General features: G+C 34.8%; 1 protein-coding gene across 1 annotated transcript in view; it reads right to left on the bottom strand.

Annotated features, from left to right (window-relative positions):
* Nucleotides 1-21,688, bottom strand: part of Corin (corin, serine peptidase) — a 280,126-nt gene that overhangs the window by 199,561 nt on the left and 58,877 nt on the right. Inside the window, exon 3 of the mRNA XM_027937642.2 lies at nucleotides 10,770-10,970. Within this exon, the coding sequence (XP_027793443.2) occupies nucleotides 10,770-10,970 (201 nt within the window). The remainder of the gene's footprint in view (nucleotides 1-10,769; nucleotides 10,971-21,688) is intronic.

A 21,688-nucleotide genomic window follows, 5' to 3' on the forward strand; every position in this document is an offset into this window, starting at 1 on the left:
GAAAACAGGGCAGAACCCTTAAGAGGTAGAGCCTAGTGGGAGGTCCTAAGGTCATTGGGGACATGCTCCCTGAGGGGATTATTGAACCCCACTGGTCCTCTTTTTTTGGCTTCCTGGCTTCTGAAGTGAATAGTTTGCTCTTCCATGTGCTCTTCCATGACATGCTGCCCTTGTCAGATGTGCAAAGCAATCAAGGCATCTGATCATGACTGGAACCTCCAAAATTGTGAGATAAAATGAACATTTTCTCTTTATAAGTTAATTTCCTCAGTTATTTCTTTATAGTAATATCAAGCTGATTAACACAGGTCTTTGGGGTGAACCACAGATTTCCCCATTCCTGTGTGTCTTTTATTTTTTCTTTTCTACCGTGGTGTCCCATGTGTCTTTTTCAATGAATATTCCTGCTGTTCTGTTTTGTTCTTTGTAGCAAAATGGCGCATAGACATTGGAGCTGGATTTCTTGGGTTCAAACACTGAACTATCATCCACTTGCTGAGAAATCTTGAGCAAATTATGTAACCTCCCTGTGTATTTCCTCATCAATAAAATGAGACTAACAATACCATCTCTTTCACTGGCTTGTAGTGGGGATTAAAAGAATCATCATTTGTAAACCACTTAGAATGGTGGGACCTGGGACCCATGTCAAGAACAGTAGAAGTGATTGCTAGAGATGGGACCCCTCTAGTGTCCTAAGGACTTTCTGGAAGAGGTAGTGCTGTCATCCATACAGTCATCCTTCATGGAGGCTAGAGATTACCTATGTCACCACTTCTCATGGACATGACAAGGACATTTTGCCATCCTTCAAACTCTAGAAGAAGCAAAGACTTTAGATTGAAAGTGTCCATTTCTTTCCCACAATAAATCTCTCATTTTTAAATTTTTTTGTTAGCTTTGAAGAACACATTATATAAAGGACATACTCACTGTGGCTTAACAGCCAACTGTTCATCGAAAATCAGAAATGCATATTCTAGAGGCCTTTATCCCTTACACATCTATAAACATATAAATCAAAACAAAACATGCTCTCTGAGCTTGATTGCTTAATAAATAATAGAAGAATTAAAAGGTAATTCCAAGGAAGGAAATGTAAAATTCTAGACCTCCAATTTCCTGAGGTGATAAAATTTCCATTTATACCTTTATCAGCAAGGCTGGCCTCACATATGTTATATATAAAACTAAAAACCAAAGGCTCCTCTGTTCAATTCCCCAATATAATCACAATATAATGTTTTGAATTTAAGAATGAAATGGTTTACTCTAGTTAAAAATATAAGTTCTAGTATAGAACTTTAAACTAAAATTTATTTTTATAATTATATATTAAGCTTTGTTTTTTAGAAAAACGGTGTATTTAGTATAGCATTAAGTGATATGAATCAGTAGTATTATCTTTCACAAAAAACAAAAAGAATTTAAATGAGCCATGTTTTCTTCCATGCTTAAATCTCTTGTAGAATTTTTCATTTCATTTCTCAAACTATGATATGTATGTGTCTCAAGGCAGTTGTGAGACAATTGGCTGCCTGGGGACAGACATCTGTCATATTTATCTTTATAGTTGGCATAGCTGACCCCAGAGTTTGGTACTCAACAAATAGATGTTGATGAATAAATAGTGCTTCACAGAATATTAACCTGGACTCCCTGAAACTGAGATGTCTCATAAAACTTGGAACAGTACATAGGCATCAGAATGGGTTTCCACGGCTTACTATAATTTTAAACAAGTATAATAAATCTTATCAAACCAAAAACTACACACAAATATTAGCTTAATGATGCAGAGCAGCAAAATAGAAAAATAAAATATGTTAAAACTAAAACACAAGGAATGGTTAACGTCAACAGATGTAAAACTTTTGGTTTGGAAAACTCATTACCATACTCATTTCAACTAGAACTAAGTGAAAAGGAATATTCTCCAAAGACCCAGTAACTGCAAACAGTTGTACAAAGACAAAAACCTGAGACAGACAGCAAACAACTCAGGCAAAAGCATATAGATATAGATATAGTGCCAATTTTCTTTCAGAATCAAAGAGCAAAGAAAATTACCCAGTTTGGGTTTTATTTTTATTTTTATCTGAGCCTCTGGTTTTTTAAAGATCATTTTGTCCTTGAGCTTGACCAGAATTGTTTTTGCACTGCTGTTATCAACATGGTGCCGTTTTTTCCATGTGGAGCAAGGTCACTGGGCTGTTCTTCCTGAGGAGAAAATTGTGATCAAGAATCTGGAGAGGGAAATTCTGAGCTGTGAGCTTTTTTGACCCAACTGTTTAACTCCAGCTCTCATTTGCTATATTAATGTACTATAGACACATTAACCTTGGGACTACATGTCACCTGGGAGATACTGCAGGATTCATTTAACAGAAAGAATTAAGAAGTTTTGCCTAGAAATCATTGAAAATGGATAACAAGGACTGTAGCCAAAAAAGAAAATAAAAAGTAAAACAGGTACTAGGTTTTTTTCAAAAGCCTAGTTCTACACACAAGATCAAGTTTGCTCTTTCTGGGAAGAAACCAAAACATCCCAGGGAAAGAGTGTCTCAAGATGGGATGAAGAGGAAGGAAAAGAGAGAAGGGAAAAAGAGGCAGTCTATTCCTACAAGTCTTTTTCTCTTCCAAGAACTGTGCAGGTCTTTGCTAGAATGCTAACAAGTAAGCAACAATTATGGAAATATTATATTTGTTCTTGCCTAGATGTTGATGCTAGCCATGTCTGAATTGCTAACTGCTCTTTAAACCTGAAGAATGTATATTTAATATACAGAAGAGTGCAACCAACTGGATTGAACATTTGGGTCTAACAGGTACCCAGCCAAGCATATGAGAGTGGTATCCAGGGATCATGGCTACAGCAACTTTAGGAGTCCTAAGACCTGAAGAGACAGCTTAAGCCAGCCTTAGACCCTGCTAGGAACCAACAAAAGACTGTTTTCTTCTAAGGCAGCTGTCCTTAATCATAGAATCCAAAGGCCCTAGTGATTCATACATAGAATTTAGGCTATAAACTTATAAGGGAGAAAAACAGAATCTCTGTTTCTATAATCTCCAAATGAAGTTGAGCATGACTAAATTATCAATATAGGTAACAAACACAAAAAAAGTAGACAGATATTTGCATATCAATAAAGATTTGTTGCACACATTTCAAAACACTATTTATGCTCATCCGTCCTATAAAATTATTTATTGACCTACTGTTAGATATCATTATTCAATTCAGAAGCACATATATGACTACTTCATGAATTTATATTTCTAATTTTTTATAACTGTACTTTAATATAATTGCCATTCTTTTAATGCTATGTAATTGCAGCACCAAAATATCATTCTGAGGAGGACTTTATTAGCTTTACCAGATTGCCAAAAGAGTCGCTGGCACAAAAGTTAAGAAGCTCCGCCATAAGGCATCGCTGTTTTTTCTGAGGATGTGACACACAGCTAGAACTCAGGTACCCTAAAGGAACATTTCTCAATCTAAAGAATTGAACAGGCTTTTTAAAAGGAAGAAAGTTTTGTAGGCATACATAAAACTAGATATGAACTCCTAAGGGTCTACAAGTTTAACACAACTATAAAATTAAAATTAATTTGTATGAATAAACAGAAACAAAATTAATAAGATTTAAATTAATTTTATCAATGAACTAATATTACCATTATTCTTCTAAAATTCCCTGAATATGGTGCTGATTGCTATGGCACAAGTTATGTATTTAGGAAGCTTATACTGTCCACAGCTGCTTTTCTCTATTTGAACCACTACAAAAGCATCCTTTGTGGAACATTCTAATATATACTTTGTTCTCTGATAGAGAAGAATATCTATCAAATCTGCTTCTGTTCCTTTCCTGATGGTTGCTAAGCAACAATAAAATCACAAATAGAAACTTGTACAGGTACCAAAATTCCATAGTAGTACCTGTTATAAGATGTCTATCTAAGTGATCTAGAAAACATTTACATTAATTATTTTATTACCACTGAAACTAAAAATACAATTAAGAATTTCTTACAGAAAAATCTTGGATTCCCCAGAATACGCCTTGAGGTTCCCCCAAACCCTAAATAACAAACAAACAAAAAAAAAACAGCAAAAAAGAGAGGATAGTAAAGATCCAGTTCTTGGGCATATTTAAGAAACTCACATATCCACATTTTCACACGTGTGCACAGATTCTCATTCCAAAGCAGCAGAACTGACTTTTGAAGAATATAATGAAGATATACTGAATTCCATTCTTGATAGAATTAAAAATGTCAGGGAAAAGGATAAGAAACTATCTGATTTCAGATATCTAATTAGACTTCCTCTCTCAAAAAATCCTCCTTGGACTGTTGCCTGATGAGTAGGCAGGTAAGACTGCAGGACCTGCTCTGATTCTCTGAGCTACATATTCTTGTAGAGCTCATTTTAAAGCTAATGAGAATGCCACATGTTAAAACACAAAACTAGGAAGGAAGAATAACTTTAGGGTTTGGGGTTGGCACATAAGCTTTCAATACACGGCAGCTTTCAAGTATGTGTTTAGAGCATTGTAATACTTTTCTAGATATCCTAGTAAATAAATCACTGCTATTTACTTCATCACTGTCATGAAGTAAGTCATTTTACCTTCAGAAAAGAGAACTTACAGTTCACTGAGGGAAAAAAATTCAATATAAAGTAAATACTCATTATTGGGAAAACAAATTATGGTATAGTGATGACATACAATATTACTCAGTCATTATTATGAGGAATTAGAATTTAAGTCAGTGTCTTAGAAATTAACATGAAATATTTTTGAATGAGAAAGATATTATGTAGAAAAATATATGTTAAAAAAAAGTGATCCTCTTTTTTGAAAAAACAATGTCAAAAGCACCACTATATGAACATTACTCTTTATGTATGCTATTCTGAATGCACATGGGCATATATGTTTGTATAAGACTGTACAGTCATGGAGAAAATTTTTAAATCATATACCTTAGGTTGTTAACATGGGTTAACTGAGGGCAGGGATAAGTAATATGATATATAAGAAAGGAAAAGATATGAACTATTTATGAGAAAAGAGAAATAAAGACAGAGTTTAAAATTGTATATATAGATATATGTATAATGTCATCATATTCATACAGTATTAAAAAGCCAGAAAAATCAACACCCCATGCTGGACCGAATTTAAAAAAAAAAAAAAAAAGAGAATAACTAGGGATGGTAATATGATTGAGGTGTTGAAATATTCCCAGAATGTCAAATCAAATTCTCCCAAAAATCTGCTCATCTATAAAAATAGTGACTACACTAGAAATTTTTGTGAAAATTAAATTTTTCAGTAGTGGAGATTTTAGGAAGATGGTGGAATAGAAAACACAAGTAATCTGTCTCTCCACCTAGACAACAATTAGGCAGAAGAAAATCTGATGCAATTATTTTGCAGCCCTGGACTCTTTTGAAGGCTTGAAACTTCCAGAGAAAGGTCTAGACAGTAAATGATTAGTCTCGATTTCAGTTCTCAGCACAGGAGCAGCCCCATTCCCACTCTCAGCCCAGTGGCAGCAGCTGTGCAAGCATTCCTGGAGCCGCCTGTATATAGCTTGCAGGAGCCAAGTGAGCAGGAAACGTGTTTGTCTCCAAACATCAAAGATCTGTATTTAGATCATTGATTGCTGCTTCTGATCATGAAAGTTCACATAAAGAGTTGGGCAATCATGGATGTTGCCCTTCCCTTCATTGTGGCAAGCTCCATCCCCTCCAGCTAAAGTGACTTCCAGGGAAATTGAAGGGCTGGTTCCCTTTTTCTCCTTTTCTCCTTTTGGGAGCCAAATATGAAGGACTAGAAGATTTGAAATGAATTGCATATATAAAGAAAATTGGAAGGTGATTATGTATGCCCAGGGTTAAGATAAAGTAAGCCAACGCATAAACAAGTAAGCAAGCAAACAAACAAGTAATAACCTTCCAGTAAGGGGGAGAATTTGAGTTTCAGAGTCATCACATTGTTAGATTTAATTTTTTTTAAAGAGAGAGAGAGAAAATTTTTTAATATTTATTTTTTAGTTTTCGGTGGACACAACATCTTTATTTCACTGTTATGTGGTGCTGAGGATCAAACCCATCACCCTGCGCATACCAGTTGAGCACACTACCCCTTGAGCCACATCCCCAGCCCCAACATTGTTAGATTTAAATGCCCAGTTGTCAACAACAGCAACCAAAAACATCACAAAGCATACAAAGAAAAAGAAAAATGTGGCCCATTCAAAGGAAAAGACAAATCAATAATAATAATAATAATAATAAAGAACTGATGGTATATCTATTCAAAAAAAGCTTTAACTGTCTAAAATATGCTCAAAAATCTAAAAAAAAATAAGCCCCCAAAATTATGTATCAACAAAGTAGTAATATTAATATAGAGAGAAAACCTAAAAAGAAACAAAAATATATGTATAGAACTGAAAAGTACCACAGCAGGAAGAAAATTTTCACAAGCAAAATTCAAAGGCAGATTTGAACCATCAAAAGAAAGAATCAGCAAATTGAAAATAGGACAATGAAAATTATCAAGTCTGAGAAACAGAAAGAGGAAAAAGATCTAAGGAAAGTGAACAGAACCTAAGGGATCTGTGGGACACCATCAAGTGAACCCATCTCTGTGTTCTGGAAGTTTCAGAAGGAGAAGAAAGGACCATAGAGATTATCTCAAGGAATAATAGCTGAAAACTTTCCTAATTTGATGGAAAACATGAATATAAACATTAAAGAATTCTAACTCCAAGTGAGATTAATTCAAAGAGAATCACACTAAGACTCATTATAATAAAACTTCCAAAAGATCAATACATAAAATCTTGGAAATAGTAGGAGAGAAGCAATTCATCACATATAATAGACCATCAATAAGACTGTCTATAATAACTTTTCTCATCCATAACTTTAGAAGCTAAGAAGGCAGTTTTTTTTCCCTATAGTTCCCTAAGAACTATAGGGAAAAAAAACAACCAATCAAGAATTCTATATCTGGCAAAACTGTTCTTCAACGTGAGAGAGAAATTAAGACATTTGTAGATAAATAAAAGGTGAGAGAATCTGTTACCACTAGAACTTCCCTGCACTAAAGTCATATAGGTTGCAATGAAAGGACACTAGTATCTAGAAGCCATCTAAAAAAAATAAAGATCTCATTTTTAATAAATATAAATACCTGGGCAACTATACAAGTATTATTATAAATATGGTTTGTGACTTACTTTTTGTTTCATATTGAATTTAAGAGACTAATAGTTCTTTTAAAAAAATATTAGTCTGAAACATAGTAATCTTTTAATTTTGGTTTATAAGTTGATATTTTCTACATAATTTAAGAGGTTAATGTATTTGAAAGACTATTTGCTTATGTTTTAGGGTACACAATGTATAAAGATGCAATTCTGTGACATCAAAAAGGGTGTGACAGAAGTGCTAAAGAAGCAGAGTTATTTTGTATGTTATTAAAGTCAAGCTGGTACAAATTCAAGTTAGAGTATTATAACTATAGTCTGTTAAATGGTAATCAAATATAACATTTCTATGAAATATATACCAAAGGAAAAGATAAATGAATTTAAATGTCACACCATAAAAAAAATCAACTGAATACAAAAGAAGAGAGTAATGCAGGAAATGAGGGGAAAAAATTATTCATAATAGAGAAAAAATAGCAAAATGAGAAAAGTATGTCCCTCCTTATAAGCAATTACTTTAAATATAAATGGATTAAACTCTCCTATCAAAAGACAACGATTATCAGAATTCAATATGATAAAAATTTTATTATCAACAATAGATTCAATTTTTATCCAAAAACACAAATAGATTGAAAGTTAAAGTATATAAAAAGATACTCCATTTTAATAGTAACCAATAGAGAACAGGATGGGTGTACTGATATCAAAAAAAAGTAGACTTTAAATCAAAAGTAGTTCCAAGAGACAAAGAAGAACATTATATGCTAATGAAAGGTTCAATTCAAAAAGAATACCAGTTATAAACATTTATATACCTAGTGACATTTATATACCTAATGTGAAGCAAAAACTGACAAAATTGAAGAAAGAAATAAACAGTTCTATAGTAGTTGGAGACTTCAATATCCACACTCAATTATGAATAGAACAACTAGAAGATAATTAAGGAAGTAGATAATAAACACAATCCCATTCCCAAGTATAAACCAAAGAGAACTGGAAATAAATGTCTTCACAAAGCTTGTATATGAATAATCATGGTATTGTTCACAATAACTAAAAAGGTGGAAGCAGCTAAAGTATCCATCAATGGATCAATGTATTAGAAAGAAAGTGGTGTATCCATATAATGGATATTTTCAGCACTAGGAAGGAATAAAATCTTGACACAAGCTAAATGTATCAAGCTGTCAAATGTATCAAGCTATGACATGAATGTACCCTGAAAACATTATGCTAACTGTAAGAAGCCAGGTACAAAGGATCATGTGTTATATGATGCCTTTTACATGAAAGGTTCATATATGCAAATCTATTGACAGGAAGTAGATTCATTTAGGAAAGGAGCTGTGAGAAAGGGACAATAGGGAGCAATGGAGATGGAATTTCTTTTTGCAGAGATAACAATATTCCAAAATTAATGGTGACGTTTGTGCAACTGCTAAATCATACACATTGAAAGAGTGCGTTTCAGAGTATGTGAATTAAATCTCAAAAAGCAGTTATTTTAAAAAGTGCATGAATAAAAGGCATGATGTATTTTTATCTGAAATAGGAGATTTAGGGACTGGTTATCAAAGAGAACAGAACACATTAAGCTTTCAGCACATCAACCTACTCTTGCCACTAATTCTTGATTGGAGTATGTAGGTTATTGTAGTGTGTGACCTCCAATCTCTTGGGGGGTCAAAGAGTTTTTTCCCTTTCCTTAAAGCTCAACATATGTTCAAGTATTTATAAAATGTATTAGAAGAAAAAGTTAAAACCCATAAATAGAATGAAACCTAGAAAAATCCCTTGCTGAAACACAGCAAGAAAGTTAACAGGCCCTGACCCACCTCCTTTTGGAATTTAAAGGTATTGATGTGGATGAAAACAGTGGGGCAGCTGCTAGAGACCATGTGGCCTGCTGCTGGCCTTCCATACCTGGGACATGGTCAAGTCTGCCATGGGCAGACGAGCCCCTCAACTTCCTCCCAAGGTGGTCTAATGAGTCCTTGGCCACAGCAAGAAGAAGGACCATGGCTTCAAGGTAAGCACTGATGGGCCATTGATACCACTTGGGGAGGAAGGTGGTGACAAGGTGGAGGAAGAGGACACCACTAAAGGTGAGGATGAAGACATGGCTGACATGATGGAAGAAGAAGTATAAGCAGCAGAAAGAGGCTGAGGAGGAGGAAATGGAGATGCCTCCATCAGTACCAAGCTGGAGGCTCTGACATCCATCATCCACAGGCAAGAAAGCCACTCCTGGGACAGAGCACAAGTCCAAGAAAGCAAAGGGTACTGTGAAGATGTGGGCTTGGTCCCTATGCCTACATCCTGCTCTGCAGAACCAAGCTCAACCGCAGGAAGAAGGTGAAGCTACAAGGACAGTTCAAAGGTCTGATGAAAGCTGCCCAGGGGGTCCAAGTTGGATACAAACTCCACAGAAAGGATCCTGGTCCCTGAAACCCCAGGGCACCTAGGCTGCACTGTGGTCTCTCCTGAGGCTGCTTTTCACCTCTCAAGCTGCTGGACACTAGGTCCAAGTGCTTGGGATTCACACAGACTGCACTCACAATGACTTTTTGGAACCAGGCTTGGTTCCCAGAGATGCCCAGGATTTTAGAAGCTCTAAATGGAAACTGTTCTTTAGAGATATCCCTGACGCCTGGGGATGGGACTGTGACCTCACTGACTCGGAGTAGGCCAGAATGGCTTTCTGCCAGAGTGGCCAAGAAAAGAAGAGCAGTGATCTTTTCCTGTAGTTGCTCATAGCCACGTGGCACTCTCAGCCTGGCAGTGGTCTGGGCATTCTAGAAGTAGAGAAGCTAACTTTACTGAAGACCTGAGGTCTATTTAGGAATAGAGTCATCTCACTGGCCCTGGGTCCACACTGTCTTTTCTCTCTCTCCCTCCTCTCTTCCTGGAATAGCTAACAAATCCCTCCCTCTGTCCTCATGCATATGCTATTTTTCTCAAGGTGTGACTATTTGTCAGTCACCAACATGTAAAATAAATTGCACAGTCAATGAAAGAGGGAAAAAGAGAAATCAACATACAGAGAACACATGGATACCTCAAAAGCAAGTGGGGGAACAGCTATTTGACCTCCTATTATGGAAATTGAACTATTTGACCTCCTGTTACGGAAATTGAACTATTTGACCTCCTGTTATGGAATGAGGATTCCTCCAGCAAGGAATCAACCACAAAATAAGTCACTTATTTACTAACTTAATTATCTCAAAAAGTAACTTTAAAATAGAAGCTTCCATTTTTAGATTGGGACAAGTCACATAAATTTATCTCAGAAATGCTGAATGACATTAATACATTTTCTCTTCTCACTCAGTCTATCTGCACAGCTGAGCTGCCGGCATTTCATGGTTAAGAACAGGGAACTGAGGAGACTTACCAGATGAATGTAATTTCACTTGTGAGACCAGTGCACAACCAAACTCAGAGCATCAACTGCTACAAAACCTATCTGAGAGTTTCACAGACATTATAGGCCACTTAACATTCAGCACCTTCAGACTTACTTGTGTTCCTGTGACTTTGATCCCCAGGGAGAGAAGCATCCATAGTCCAGGCTGGAATGCGTTGGTTGGGATGTACAGTAGGTACCATCGTGCTCTCATTATAAATTGTATTTATCAGAATAACATCAGGCACTTGAACTTCACCATCAGTAACCATAGGTTCACTTCCATTTGATTTAACATAGGTCTTTTTTAATGTTCCTGCAGGGGAGAAAATATGTTTTAAAACACTAATGGAAGTATTTATTCTAAAATAATCAAAGCCATGCAATTCACAATAGACTTTATGGAATCATCCCAGGAATCCATCAATAGATGAATGAATAAAGAAAATATGTTGTATATACACAATGAAGTTCTACTCAGCCATAAAAAAAGAATGGAATTGTGTTCTTTGCTGACAAGTGGATGGAAACCAGAGACCATCATGCTAAGTGAAATAAGCCAGACTCTCAATGTCAAAGGTTGAATGTCTTCTCTCAAAAACGGAAGGTAGAGAGAACAAAGAAAGTTTAAAGGGAAAAAAAAGCAATCTCACAAAGAGAGAAGGGAGAACAGAAAAGAAAAAAGGGGATCCTAGGGGAGGGAAGAGGGGAGGGAAAGTGGAAGTACCAGGAAATTAAATCGTCCACATTATGCCATGGGTACGTATGAATATATCACAATGAATTCCACCTTTATGTAGAATTCTAATGTATCAATTTAAACAAATAAAAAAAAAGGAAGAACAGTAGAGTACATGAAGGAGATGGGGGGTTATGGGAGGGAAAGGGAAATGCAATGGAATAAATTATGTGATGTGCATATATTAACATATCATAATGAATCTCACTATTATGTTTAACTCTAATGCACTAATAAAAACATAATTAAAAAACAAAAATGCTAGAGCTACCTCCCCATGTATCCTTCTACCCAGGCAAACACAAAAAGCAAGACGGTCACTGTAGCTTCCTCCTGCCTTCATGAGGACCATGAGTAGAGGTTCTATTGCACCTCAAGTGACACTACCCATATGGAAACTGTGGTTTTATTGAGAACTCAGGTTTAGAGATAGAGTCTAGGCTAGCTGATGCCCAAAGAATTTAGGACAATTCTCCCTCATCTGGGATGCACCACAGATGAACCATAGTAACTCTCACAGTGCTTCCTTCCTGCTTTCTCAGCTTCTCAGGTCCACCCATGACTATATGCTACTGTGACCCATGACACATACTCATCTATGTCCATACTGCACCTGCCACTAAAGGACACAACAAACCTGCTGGTTTTCAGCCTTATATTTTCTCATAGTTGGCACTAAATTTTAGGGAGCAAGCCTTAAAAGAAACGTGAAACGAATAGGGCTCAGATATTTACCAAGACTTATGTCAGAGAGACAAACAAACAAGAAACCTCTCATTACAACACAAAGTTAAAGGAGAAAGTAAATTATTCTCATCTTTGACCTGAAGCTATAAAATATAATTATATGAAATAAAAAATACTCATTAAACAAGGATTACTAACTGGTCACTTTCTCAAGGTATCCACCTATGAGGCAACAAAATAAAGACCCACAACTAAGATTATTGAGAATCACCTAGCTTTGTCTTTAGGCAGAAACGTTTCAAAACTATGAAAGAGCTCATGCATTTTTAATATATTTATTTTTTATTTTTAGTTATGCCTGACAATAGAATGTATTTTTGCAGAATATATATACACAAAATATAACTTACATATTTTTAACTCAGTCAAAATAGACAGCAGATTGTATTTCCATAATATAGCACTGTAGCTGGGAATGTCAACGAAAATAAATGAATGTGATATTGACCCATTCATATACACCCAAGGGAGAATTTTTCCCCCTAAAAACATTCACAGTCAATGCTTTAATTGGCTCTCACTTTTCTAAGTAGTCCCATGGACCATTAAAAGCAAAAGAAATATAAATAAAATATTTAATATCTGTCTATGGAAAAAATTTCTCTACATGTGCTTGACCCTTGGAAAACATTAAACTCCAAATCAAAATAGAAAAGCAGCTGTTTTCTAGCTAACTATGGTCAACAGTTTCATCTGCCAAAGGATTCTAAATAAAACGCTGGGCACAAAAGCTGAGTCCTGACCATCAGATGCAGGTGACACTCTTTAAACTCCATGATTGTGAGTAAAAAGCAAATGGAGAAGGTGAAATGAAGAAATCTCTTAATTGTTTTTGATTTTCAAATTTCTTAGAACTTATCTTAGATAAAAATTAATAGGTGTGATAGGCTTCGTTACTAAACAAAATAAATTTCATTCATTCAGAAAAATTTACTAATCAATTCCATATGATTCTATTTTCTTCCATTTTTCAATTTCTCTCTTCCTTGCTTATTTTAGCATAAAAATATTTCTCAAATAACGTGATATTTCTGCTAATGTGGCTCTCAAGAATATTTAAAGCCCATCAAAATGACTTATGCTAAACATGAGTAGGCATCCAAGTCTGTCTCCTACTTTTTTTTTTTTTTTTTAAAAAGGTGATCAAAATTTATTCCTTCAAAAGTGGCATGATGCTGATATTAAAACCAGAAAAAATAGTAAGTAAAATTACACACACACACACACACACAAATAAAATCAAATACTCATCCATTAATTTGTTAAAGAGATACAATACTTCTAAACTGAATATTAGAAGATTAGATACAATGTTATATTGAAAATGTAATACTTATAGAACATAACAGGATTTATTATAAGAATATAACTACCTTCCTACATTAAAAACTTCACCAATGTAACTTGTTCATTAACTAAAGAGAAAAAAATAAATATAATCAACTCAAAAGCTCCTGAGAATATTTTCACTAATATTTCTCATTGATAAACATTATTGTTTTTGGTAAGCTGAAAATCAATGAAAATTTCCCTAGCTTTATGAAAAGTATCTATAACAAAGCAAATGCAACTAGAAAAATTAATTATGTAATACTAATAAATATTAAAATTTGGTTAAGTAAGAAATGTCTGCTTTTATTACCTTTACTCAACATTATTCTATAGGTCTTAACTAATACAATAAGACAAAAAAAAAGAAACATAAGTATTAGAAAGAAAGACATTTGTTATTATTATTATAGAAAAAAATATAAGAAAAGCTTGGAAAGTTATACACAAAAATCAACAGATTACCTATAATCTAGTTTCTAACAAATGAGAAAATATAATAAAATAACTATAATTTTATTTTAACAAATGAAAACATACTTAAACATACAAATTACATTTTAAGCCTTTGCTGATGGATAAAAAACACTTGATTAAATGGATAGTCACTTGAAGTTCTGGGAAGACAGATATAGTCATGTATAGATTTTAATTCTTCTAAGTAATTGTGTATAAATTCTGACTAATGATTTGATATTCAGTCTTCCTTGAAAAAGAGCCCAGGAAATGTGCTATACAATAATAAGAAAACCCTTTTCATTATTTGCTTCATCAGATATCAAAATATATTTTAAGTAGTGGTAAGCAAATATGTGACCAGGTATAGGCAAAAAAGACTTTAAAATACATGCATTAATGCAGTTGAAATCAGTATGCGAGGAAGGTGGGACTGGAGATCAGTGGAGAGAAAGAAAGATACAAAAATAGTATTGAGATGTTAGCTTTGTATATAAAGTAGAACATTATATCACACCACATTTAAGATAAAGTTCAAAATAAAAACAATTATAAAAAATAGCAAAGAAAAAGGAGGGTGGAGTGCAGGCGGATATGATGAGAGCCATGAGTATAATGTGAAACTCAGAAAGCAGAAAAAAAAATATCAAGAGATAAAACAAACAAACAAAAATATCAAAGTGTCTACACCATGAAAGATCTTATAAACAAAATCTATGGAAAAGATGTTTAAAAATTCACCTCCAATGTATGAAAAGTATCCATAATTTTTTTTGGTGAGGCTATCTGCATGTAAATTTGAAATAATAAAATAGATAAAAATATTATATATGTCTATAAGTTAGAAAAATATATTCTATGTATATGTGATAAAATGTTACAATTTCTTATACTGAAATATTGACTACCTACAGAGCAACAAACATGTAAAAAAGAGAAACAGTAGAAAGGATTAATTCACTACAGAAAGACACTAAAGACTGAAATTACAGAAAGATCCTCAATGTCAATAGTGGCAGATAAAAGCTAATGAAACAATAGTAAGGTACATGTTTTTTGAATATCAAATTTTCAAAAAATTAAAATCCTGATAATAATGAATATTAATAATAGTTTAGAAAATTATATATCTATACAAAGAGAATACACATACTGTTAGGAGATCCTCAACACTAATAAAATATAAAATAATCAAGTAATTTTGAGATAGCAATTTCATGTCTAGAAATCATTTCTACAGGCAGAAATACAAGTAGGATACAACACAATGTTTACAAAAGCAAAAATTAGAACAATCTAAGTGTAATTAATCAGTAAGGAAATGTCTAAATAAAAATTGGATGTTCATCCAGGAAATTCTGTATAACTTGGAAAAATAGTACACTGTCATGGAAAGCTCACCATAATTGCTTAAAAACCAACATACTGAAACATACATACTTGGTCTATCCATTTGTTACTAAAAACAAACATAAAATGAAACAGGTACCCACCAAATCTTTCTCAAAATATGAAGAATATCCTAGATGACAATTCAGACATACAAGAAGTATACAGTTGTTTATGGTGTTTAAATCTTAATTCCAGATCCTATTGACTTGCTCCATGCACCATTCAATATCAGCCTCATTGGGTCCTACTCCACTTTCACCAGTTCCAGCTTCATGTATGGGAAGAAGACTAATCTTCAGTCCATCGTGGTCAGTACTGACCACTTTATTTTTGAAGTCTGGAATAACCACTGGAAATCTGATGTCTCTTTATTTTCCTTGTACATATAGGGTAAGGAATCTTTGCTGAAATTGAGAGCTCTGCCTTGTTATGGGAATTCATGCATTTATTCTTTTTTTTTTTTTTTTTTTTTTTGCATTTTAAGTTTATATTGTGCAAACTTGCTATAACTGCTTATTTGTACCAGCATTTTTTTGTTGATTCTTTTAGATTTTCTACATACATGCTCATGTCATCTGCCACCATTTGTTTTTCCCAGTTTGTATACCTTTTATTTCATTTGGTTGTCTTATTGCATTAGTTACAACTTTCACTGCAATGCTAAAACACTGGTAAGAGATGACATCCTTTTCTTTTTCTGATCTTAGTGGAAAAGCTTCTGGTTCCTCATCAAGTGTGAAGTTAGCTGTAAGAGTGTTGTAGACATTCTTCATGAATGTGAGAAAGTTCTCTATTCCTAGTTTTCTGAGAGTTTTGTCATGAATGTTTTATTTTGCTGAATGCCTTTTCTCCATCCATGTGATCATGCAATATTTCTCTTTTAGTTTGTTGATTTTTGAATGCTGAACCAGCCTTGTTTTCCTTGGATAAATCCCACGTGGTTATGGTGTATAATTCTTCTTATACATTGTTGGATTCTGAGAGTTATACGCTATGGTTTTCTTCTGTTTTCGTTTTGATATGAGGGTAACGCTGACTTCATAGAATTAGTTAGGAAGGATTCCTCCTGCTTTTGTCCTCTGAAAGAAGTTGTAAAGTATCGGTATAATTTATTCTTTATTTTTTTTTATTTTAAATATATTTTTATTTGCACATCACAATCATACATAGTAATTGGGTTAATTCTGACAAAATCATAAATGCAAGGAATTCGATTTCTAGCCCCATTCCCTCTACTTTTACTCCCCTCCTCCCTTCCCCTATTCTCCCTCCTTTACTCTACTAAACTTCCTTTCTTCTACATATGCATAAAGGTGGAATTCACTTTGGTACCTTTATATGTGAATATAATATGATTTTGTTAAATTCATTCCACTTGTCTTCCTTCTCCTTCCTTCCTCCCTTTCATTCCCTTCTTGTATTCCACTGATCTTCCTTATATCTTTTTTTTTTAATTTTTTATTGTTGGTTGTTCAAAACATTACAAATTTCTTGACATATCATATTCCACACTTTGATTCAAGTGGGTTATGAACTCCCACCTTCACCCCGTACACAGATTGCAGAATCACATCAGTTACACATCCAATGATTTACATATTGCCATACTAGTGTCTGTTGTGCTCCGCTGCCTTTCCCATCCTCCACACTCCCCCCTCACCACCTCTCCCCTCCCCTCCCCTCCTCTCTCTCTACCCTCTCCACTGTATAACCCTGAGGGTCTCCTTCCATTTCCATGCAATTTCCCTTCTCTCTCCCTTTCCCTCCCACCTCTCATCCCTGTTAAATGTTAATCTTCTTCTCATGCTCTTCGTCCATACTCTGATCTTAGTTACTCTCCTTATATCAAAGAAGACATTTGGCATTTGTTTTTTAGGGATTGGCTAGCTTCACTTAGCATAATCTGCTCTAATGCCATCCATTTCCCTGCAAATTCTATGATTTTGTCATTTTTTAATGCAGAGTAATACTCCATTGTGTATAAATGCCACACTTTTTTTATCCATTCATCTATTGAAGGGCATCTAGGTTGGTTCCACAGTCTTGCTATTGTGAATTGTGCTGCTATGAACATCGATGTAGCAGTGTCCCTGTAGCATGCTCTTTTTAGGTCTTTAGGGAATAGACCAAGAAGGGGAATAGCTGGGTCAAATGGTGGCTCCATTCCCAGCTTTCCAAGAAATCTCCATACTGCTTTCCAAATTGGCTGCACCAATCTGCAGTCCCACCAGCAATGTACAAGTGTACCCTTTTCCCCACATCCTCGCCAGCACTTGTTGTTGTTTGACTTCATAATGGCTGCCAATCTTACTGGAGTGAGATGGTATCTTAGGGTGGTTTTGATTTGCATTTCTCTGACAGCTAGAGATGGTGAGCATTTTTTCATGTACTTGTTGATTGATTGTATGTCCTCCTCTGAGAAGTGTCTGTTCAGGTCCTTGGCCCATTTGTTGATTGGGTTGTTTGTTCTCTTATTGTCTAATTTTTTGAGTTCTTTGTATACTCTGGATATTAGGGCTCTATCTGAAGTGTGAGGAGTAAAGATTTGTTCCCAGGGTGTAGGCTCCCTATTTACCTCTCTTATTGTTTCTTTTGCTGAGAAAAAACTTTTTAGTTTGACTAAGTCCCATTTGTTGATTCTAGTTATTAACTTTTGTGCTATGGGTGTCCTATTGAGGAATTTGGAGCCCAAACCCACCGAATGTAGATCGTAGCCAACTTTTTCTTCTATCAGACGGCGTGTCTCTGATTTGATATCAAGCTCCTTGATCCATTTTGAATTCACTTTTGTGCATGGCAAGAGAAAGGGATTCAGTTTCATTTTGTTGCATATGGATTTCCAGTTTTCCCAGCACCATTTGTTGAAGATGCTATCCTTCCTCCATTGCATGCTTTTAGCCCCTTTATCAAATATAAGATAGTTGTAGTTTTGTGGATTGGTTTCTGTGTCCTCTATTCTGTACCATTGGTCCACCCGCCTGTTTTGGTACCAGTACCATGCTGTTTTTGTTACTATTGCTCTGTAGTATAGTTTGAAGTCTGGTATCGCTATACCGCCTGATTCACACTTCCTGCTTAGCATTGTTTTTGCTATTCTGGGTCTTTTATTTTTCCATATGAATTTCATGATTGCTTTCTCTATTTCTACAAGAAATGCCGTTGGGATTTTGATTGGCATTGCATTAAACCTATAGAGAACTTTTGGTAATATCGCCATTTTGATGATGTTAGTTCTGCCTATCCATGAACAAGGTATATTTTTCCATCTTCTAAGATCTTCTTCTATTTCTCTCTTTAGGGTTCTGTAGTTTTCATTGTATAAGTCTTTCACCTCTTTTGTTAGGTTGATTCCCAAGTGTTTTATTTTTTTTGAAGATATTGTGAATGGAGTGGTTGTCCTCATTTCCATTTCAGAGGATTTGTCGCTGATATACAGGAATGCCTTTGATTTATGCGTGTTGATTTTATATCCTGCCACTTTGCTGAATTCATTTATTAGCTCTAATAGTTTCTTTGTAGACCCTTTTGGGTCTGCTAGGTATAGAATCATATCATCTGCAAATAGTGATAATTTAAGTTCTTCTTTTCCTATTTTTATGCCTTTAATTTCTTTCGTCTGTCTAATTGCTCTGGCCAGTGTTTCGAGAACTATGTTGAACAGAAGTGGAGAGAGAGGGCATCCCTGTCTTGTTCCAGATTTTAGAGGGAATGCCTTCAGTTTTTCTCCATTCAGAATGATGCTAGCCTGAGGCTTAGCATAGATTGCTTTTACAATATTGAGGTATGTTCCTGTTATCCCTAGTTTTTCTAGAGTTTTGAACATAAAGGGATGCTGTACTTTGTCGAATGCTTTTTCCGCATCTATTAAGATGATCATATGGTTCTTATTTTTAAGTCTATTGATGTGGTGAATAACATTTATTGATTTCCGTATATTGAACCAGCCTTGCATCCCAGGCATGAATCCTACTTGATCATGGTGCACAATTTTTTTGATATGTTTTTGTATCCGATTCACCAGAATTTTATTGAGGATTTTTGCATCTAGGTTCATTAGAGATATTGGTCTGTAGTTTTCTTTCTTTGAAGTGTCTTTGTCTGGTTTAGGTATCAGGGTGATGTTGGCCTCGTAGAATGAATTTGGAAGTTCTCCCTCTTTTTCTATTTCCTGAAGTAGCTTGAAAAGTATTGGTATTAGTTCCTCTTTAAAGGTTTTGTAAAATTCTGCTGTATACCCATCCGTTCCTGGGCTTTTCTTAGTTGGTAGTCTTTTGATGGTTTCTTCTATTTCCTCAATTGATATTGGTCTGTTTAGGTTGTCTATATCCTCCTGACTCAATCTGGGCAGATCATATGACTTAAGAAATTTATCGATGCCTTCACTATCTTCTAATTTATTGGAGTATAAGGATTCAAAATAGTTTTTGATTATCTTCTGTATTTCTGAAGTGTCTGTTGTGATATTGCATTTTTCATCCCGTATGCTAGTAATTTGAGTTCTCTCTCTTCTTCTCTTCGCTAGCATCGCTAAGGGTCTGTCGATTTTGTTTATTTTTTCAAAGAACCAACTTTTAGTTTTGTCAATTTTTTCAATTGTTTCTTTTGTTTCGATTTCATTAATTTCAGCTCTGATTTTAATTATTTCTTGCCTTCTACTTCTTTTGCTGTTGTTTTGCTCTTCTTTTTCTAGGATTTTGAGATGAAGTATGAGATCATTTATTTGTTGGTTTTTTCTTTTTTTAAGGAATGAACTCCAAGCGATGAATTTTCCTCTTAGAACTGCTTTCAATGTGTCCCATAGATTCCGATATGTTGTGTCTGTGTTTTCATTTATCTCTAAGAATTTTTTAATTTCCTCCTTGATGTCTTCTATAACCCATTGATCATTCAGTAACCTATTGTTCATTCTCCAAGTGATGTATGCTTTTTCCTTCCTTCTTTTATCGTTGATTTTCAGTTCCATTCCATTATGATCAGATAAGATGCATGGTATTATCTCTACTCCTTTATATTGTCTAAGAGTTGCCCTGTGACATAATATATGATCTATTTTTGAGAAGGATCCATGTGCTGCTGAGAAAAAAGTGTAACTGCTTGATGTTGGGTGGTATACTCTATATATGTCAATTAAGTCTAGGTTATTAATTGTGTTATTGAATTCTATAGTTTCCTTATTCAACTTTTGTTTGGAAGATCTGTCCAGTGGCGAGAGAGGTGTGTTGAAGTCTCCCATGATTATGGTATGGTGGTCTATTAGACTCTTGAACTTGAGAAGAGTTTGTTTGACGAACATAGCTGCACCATTGTTTGGGGCATAAATATTTATGATTGTTATGTCTTGTTGGTGTATGGTTCCCTTAAGCAGTATGTAGTGTCCCTCTTTATCCCTTTTGATTAACTTTGACTTGAAATCTATTTTATTTGATATGAGTATGGACACTCCTGCTTGTTTCCGAAGTCCATATGAGTGATATGATTTTTCCCAACCTTTCACCTTCAGCCTATGTATGTCTTTTCCTATCAAATGCGTCTCCTGTAGGCAGCATAGTGTTGGGTCTTGTTTTGTGATCCATTCTACTAGCCTGTGTCTCTTAATTGGTGAGTTTAAGCCATTAACATTTAGGGTTATTATTGAGATATGGGTTGTTCTTCCAGCCATATTTGTTTATTTCTGTTACTAAACATGGTTTGTTTTCCACTTTGATTATTTTCCCCCCCTTTACTGTCCTACCTCCCACTGTTGGTTTTCATTGTTATTTTCCATTTCCTCTTCCTGTAATGTTTTGCCGAGGATGTTTTGAAGAGATGGTTTTCTAGCTGCGAATTCTTTAAACTTTTGTTCATCGTGGAAGGTTTTAATTTCATCTTCCATCCTGAAGCTTAATTTTGCTGGATACACAATTCTTGGTTGGAAGCCATTTTCTTTCAGTGTTTGAAATATGTTATTCCAGGATCTTCTAGCTTTCAGAGTCTGTGTTGAAAGATCAGCTGTTATCCTGATTGGCTTACCCCTAAATGTAATCTGCTTCCTTTCTCTTGTAGCTTTTAAAATTCTCTCCTTATTCTGTATGTTGGGCATCTTCATTATAATGTGTCTAGGTGTGGATCTCTTATGATTTTGCACATTCGGCGTCCTATAGGCTTCTAGGATTTGGGATTCTGTCTCATTCTTCAAGTCTGGGAAGTTTTCTCGTATTATTTCATTGAATAGACTGCTCATTCCTTTGGTTTGGAGCTCTGTACCTTCCTGTATCCCAATGACTCTTAAGTTTGGTCTCTTAATGTTATCCCATATTTCTTGGATGTTCTGCTCATGGTTTCTTAACAGTCTTGCTGAGCTGTCTATGTTCTTTTCCAGTTGAAATACTTTG

This window comes from Marmota flaviventris, chromosome 7 (assembly GCF_047511675.1).
Source record: "Marmota flaviventris isolate mMarFla1 chromosome 7, mMarFla1.hap1, whole genome shotgun sequence".
NCBI classification, from domain to species: domain Eukaryota; kingdom Metazoa; phylum Chordata; class Mammalia; order Rodentia; family Sciuridae; genus Marmota; species Marmota flaviventris.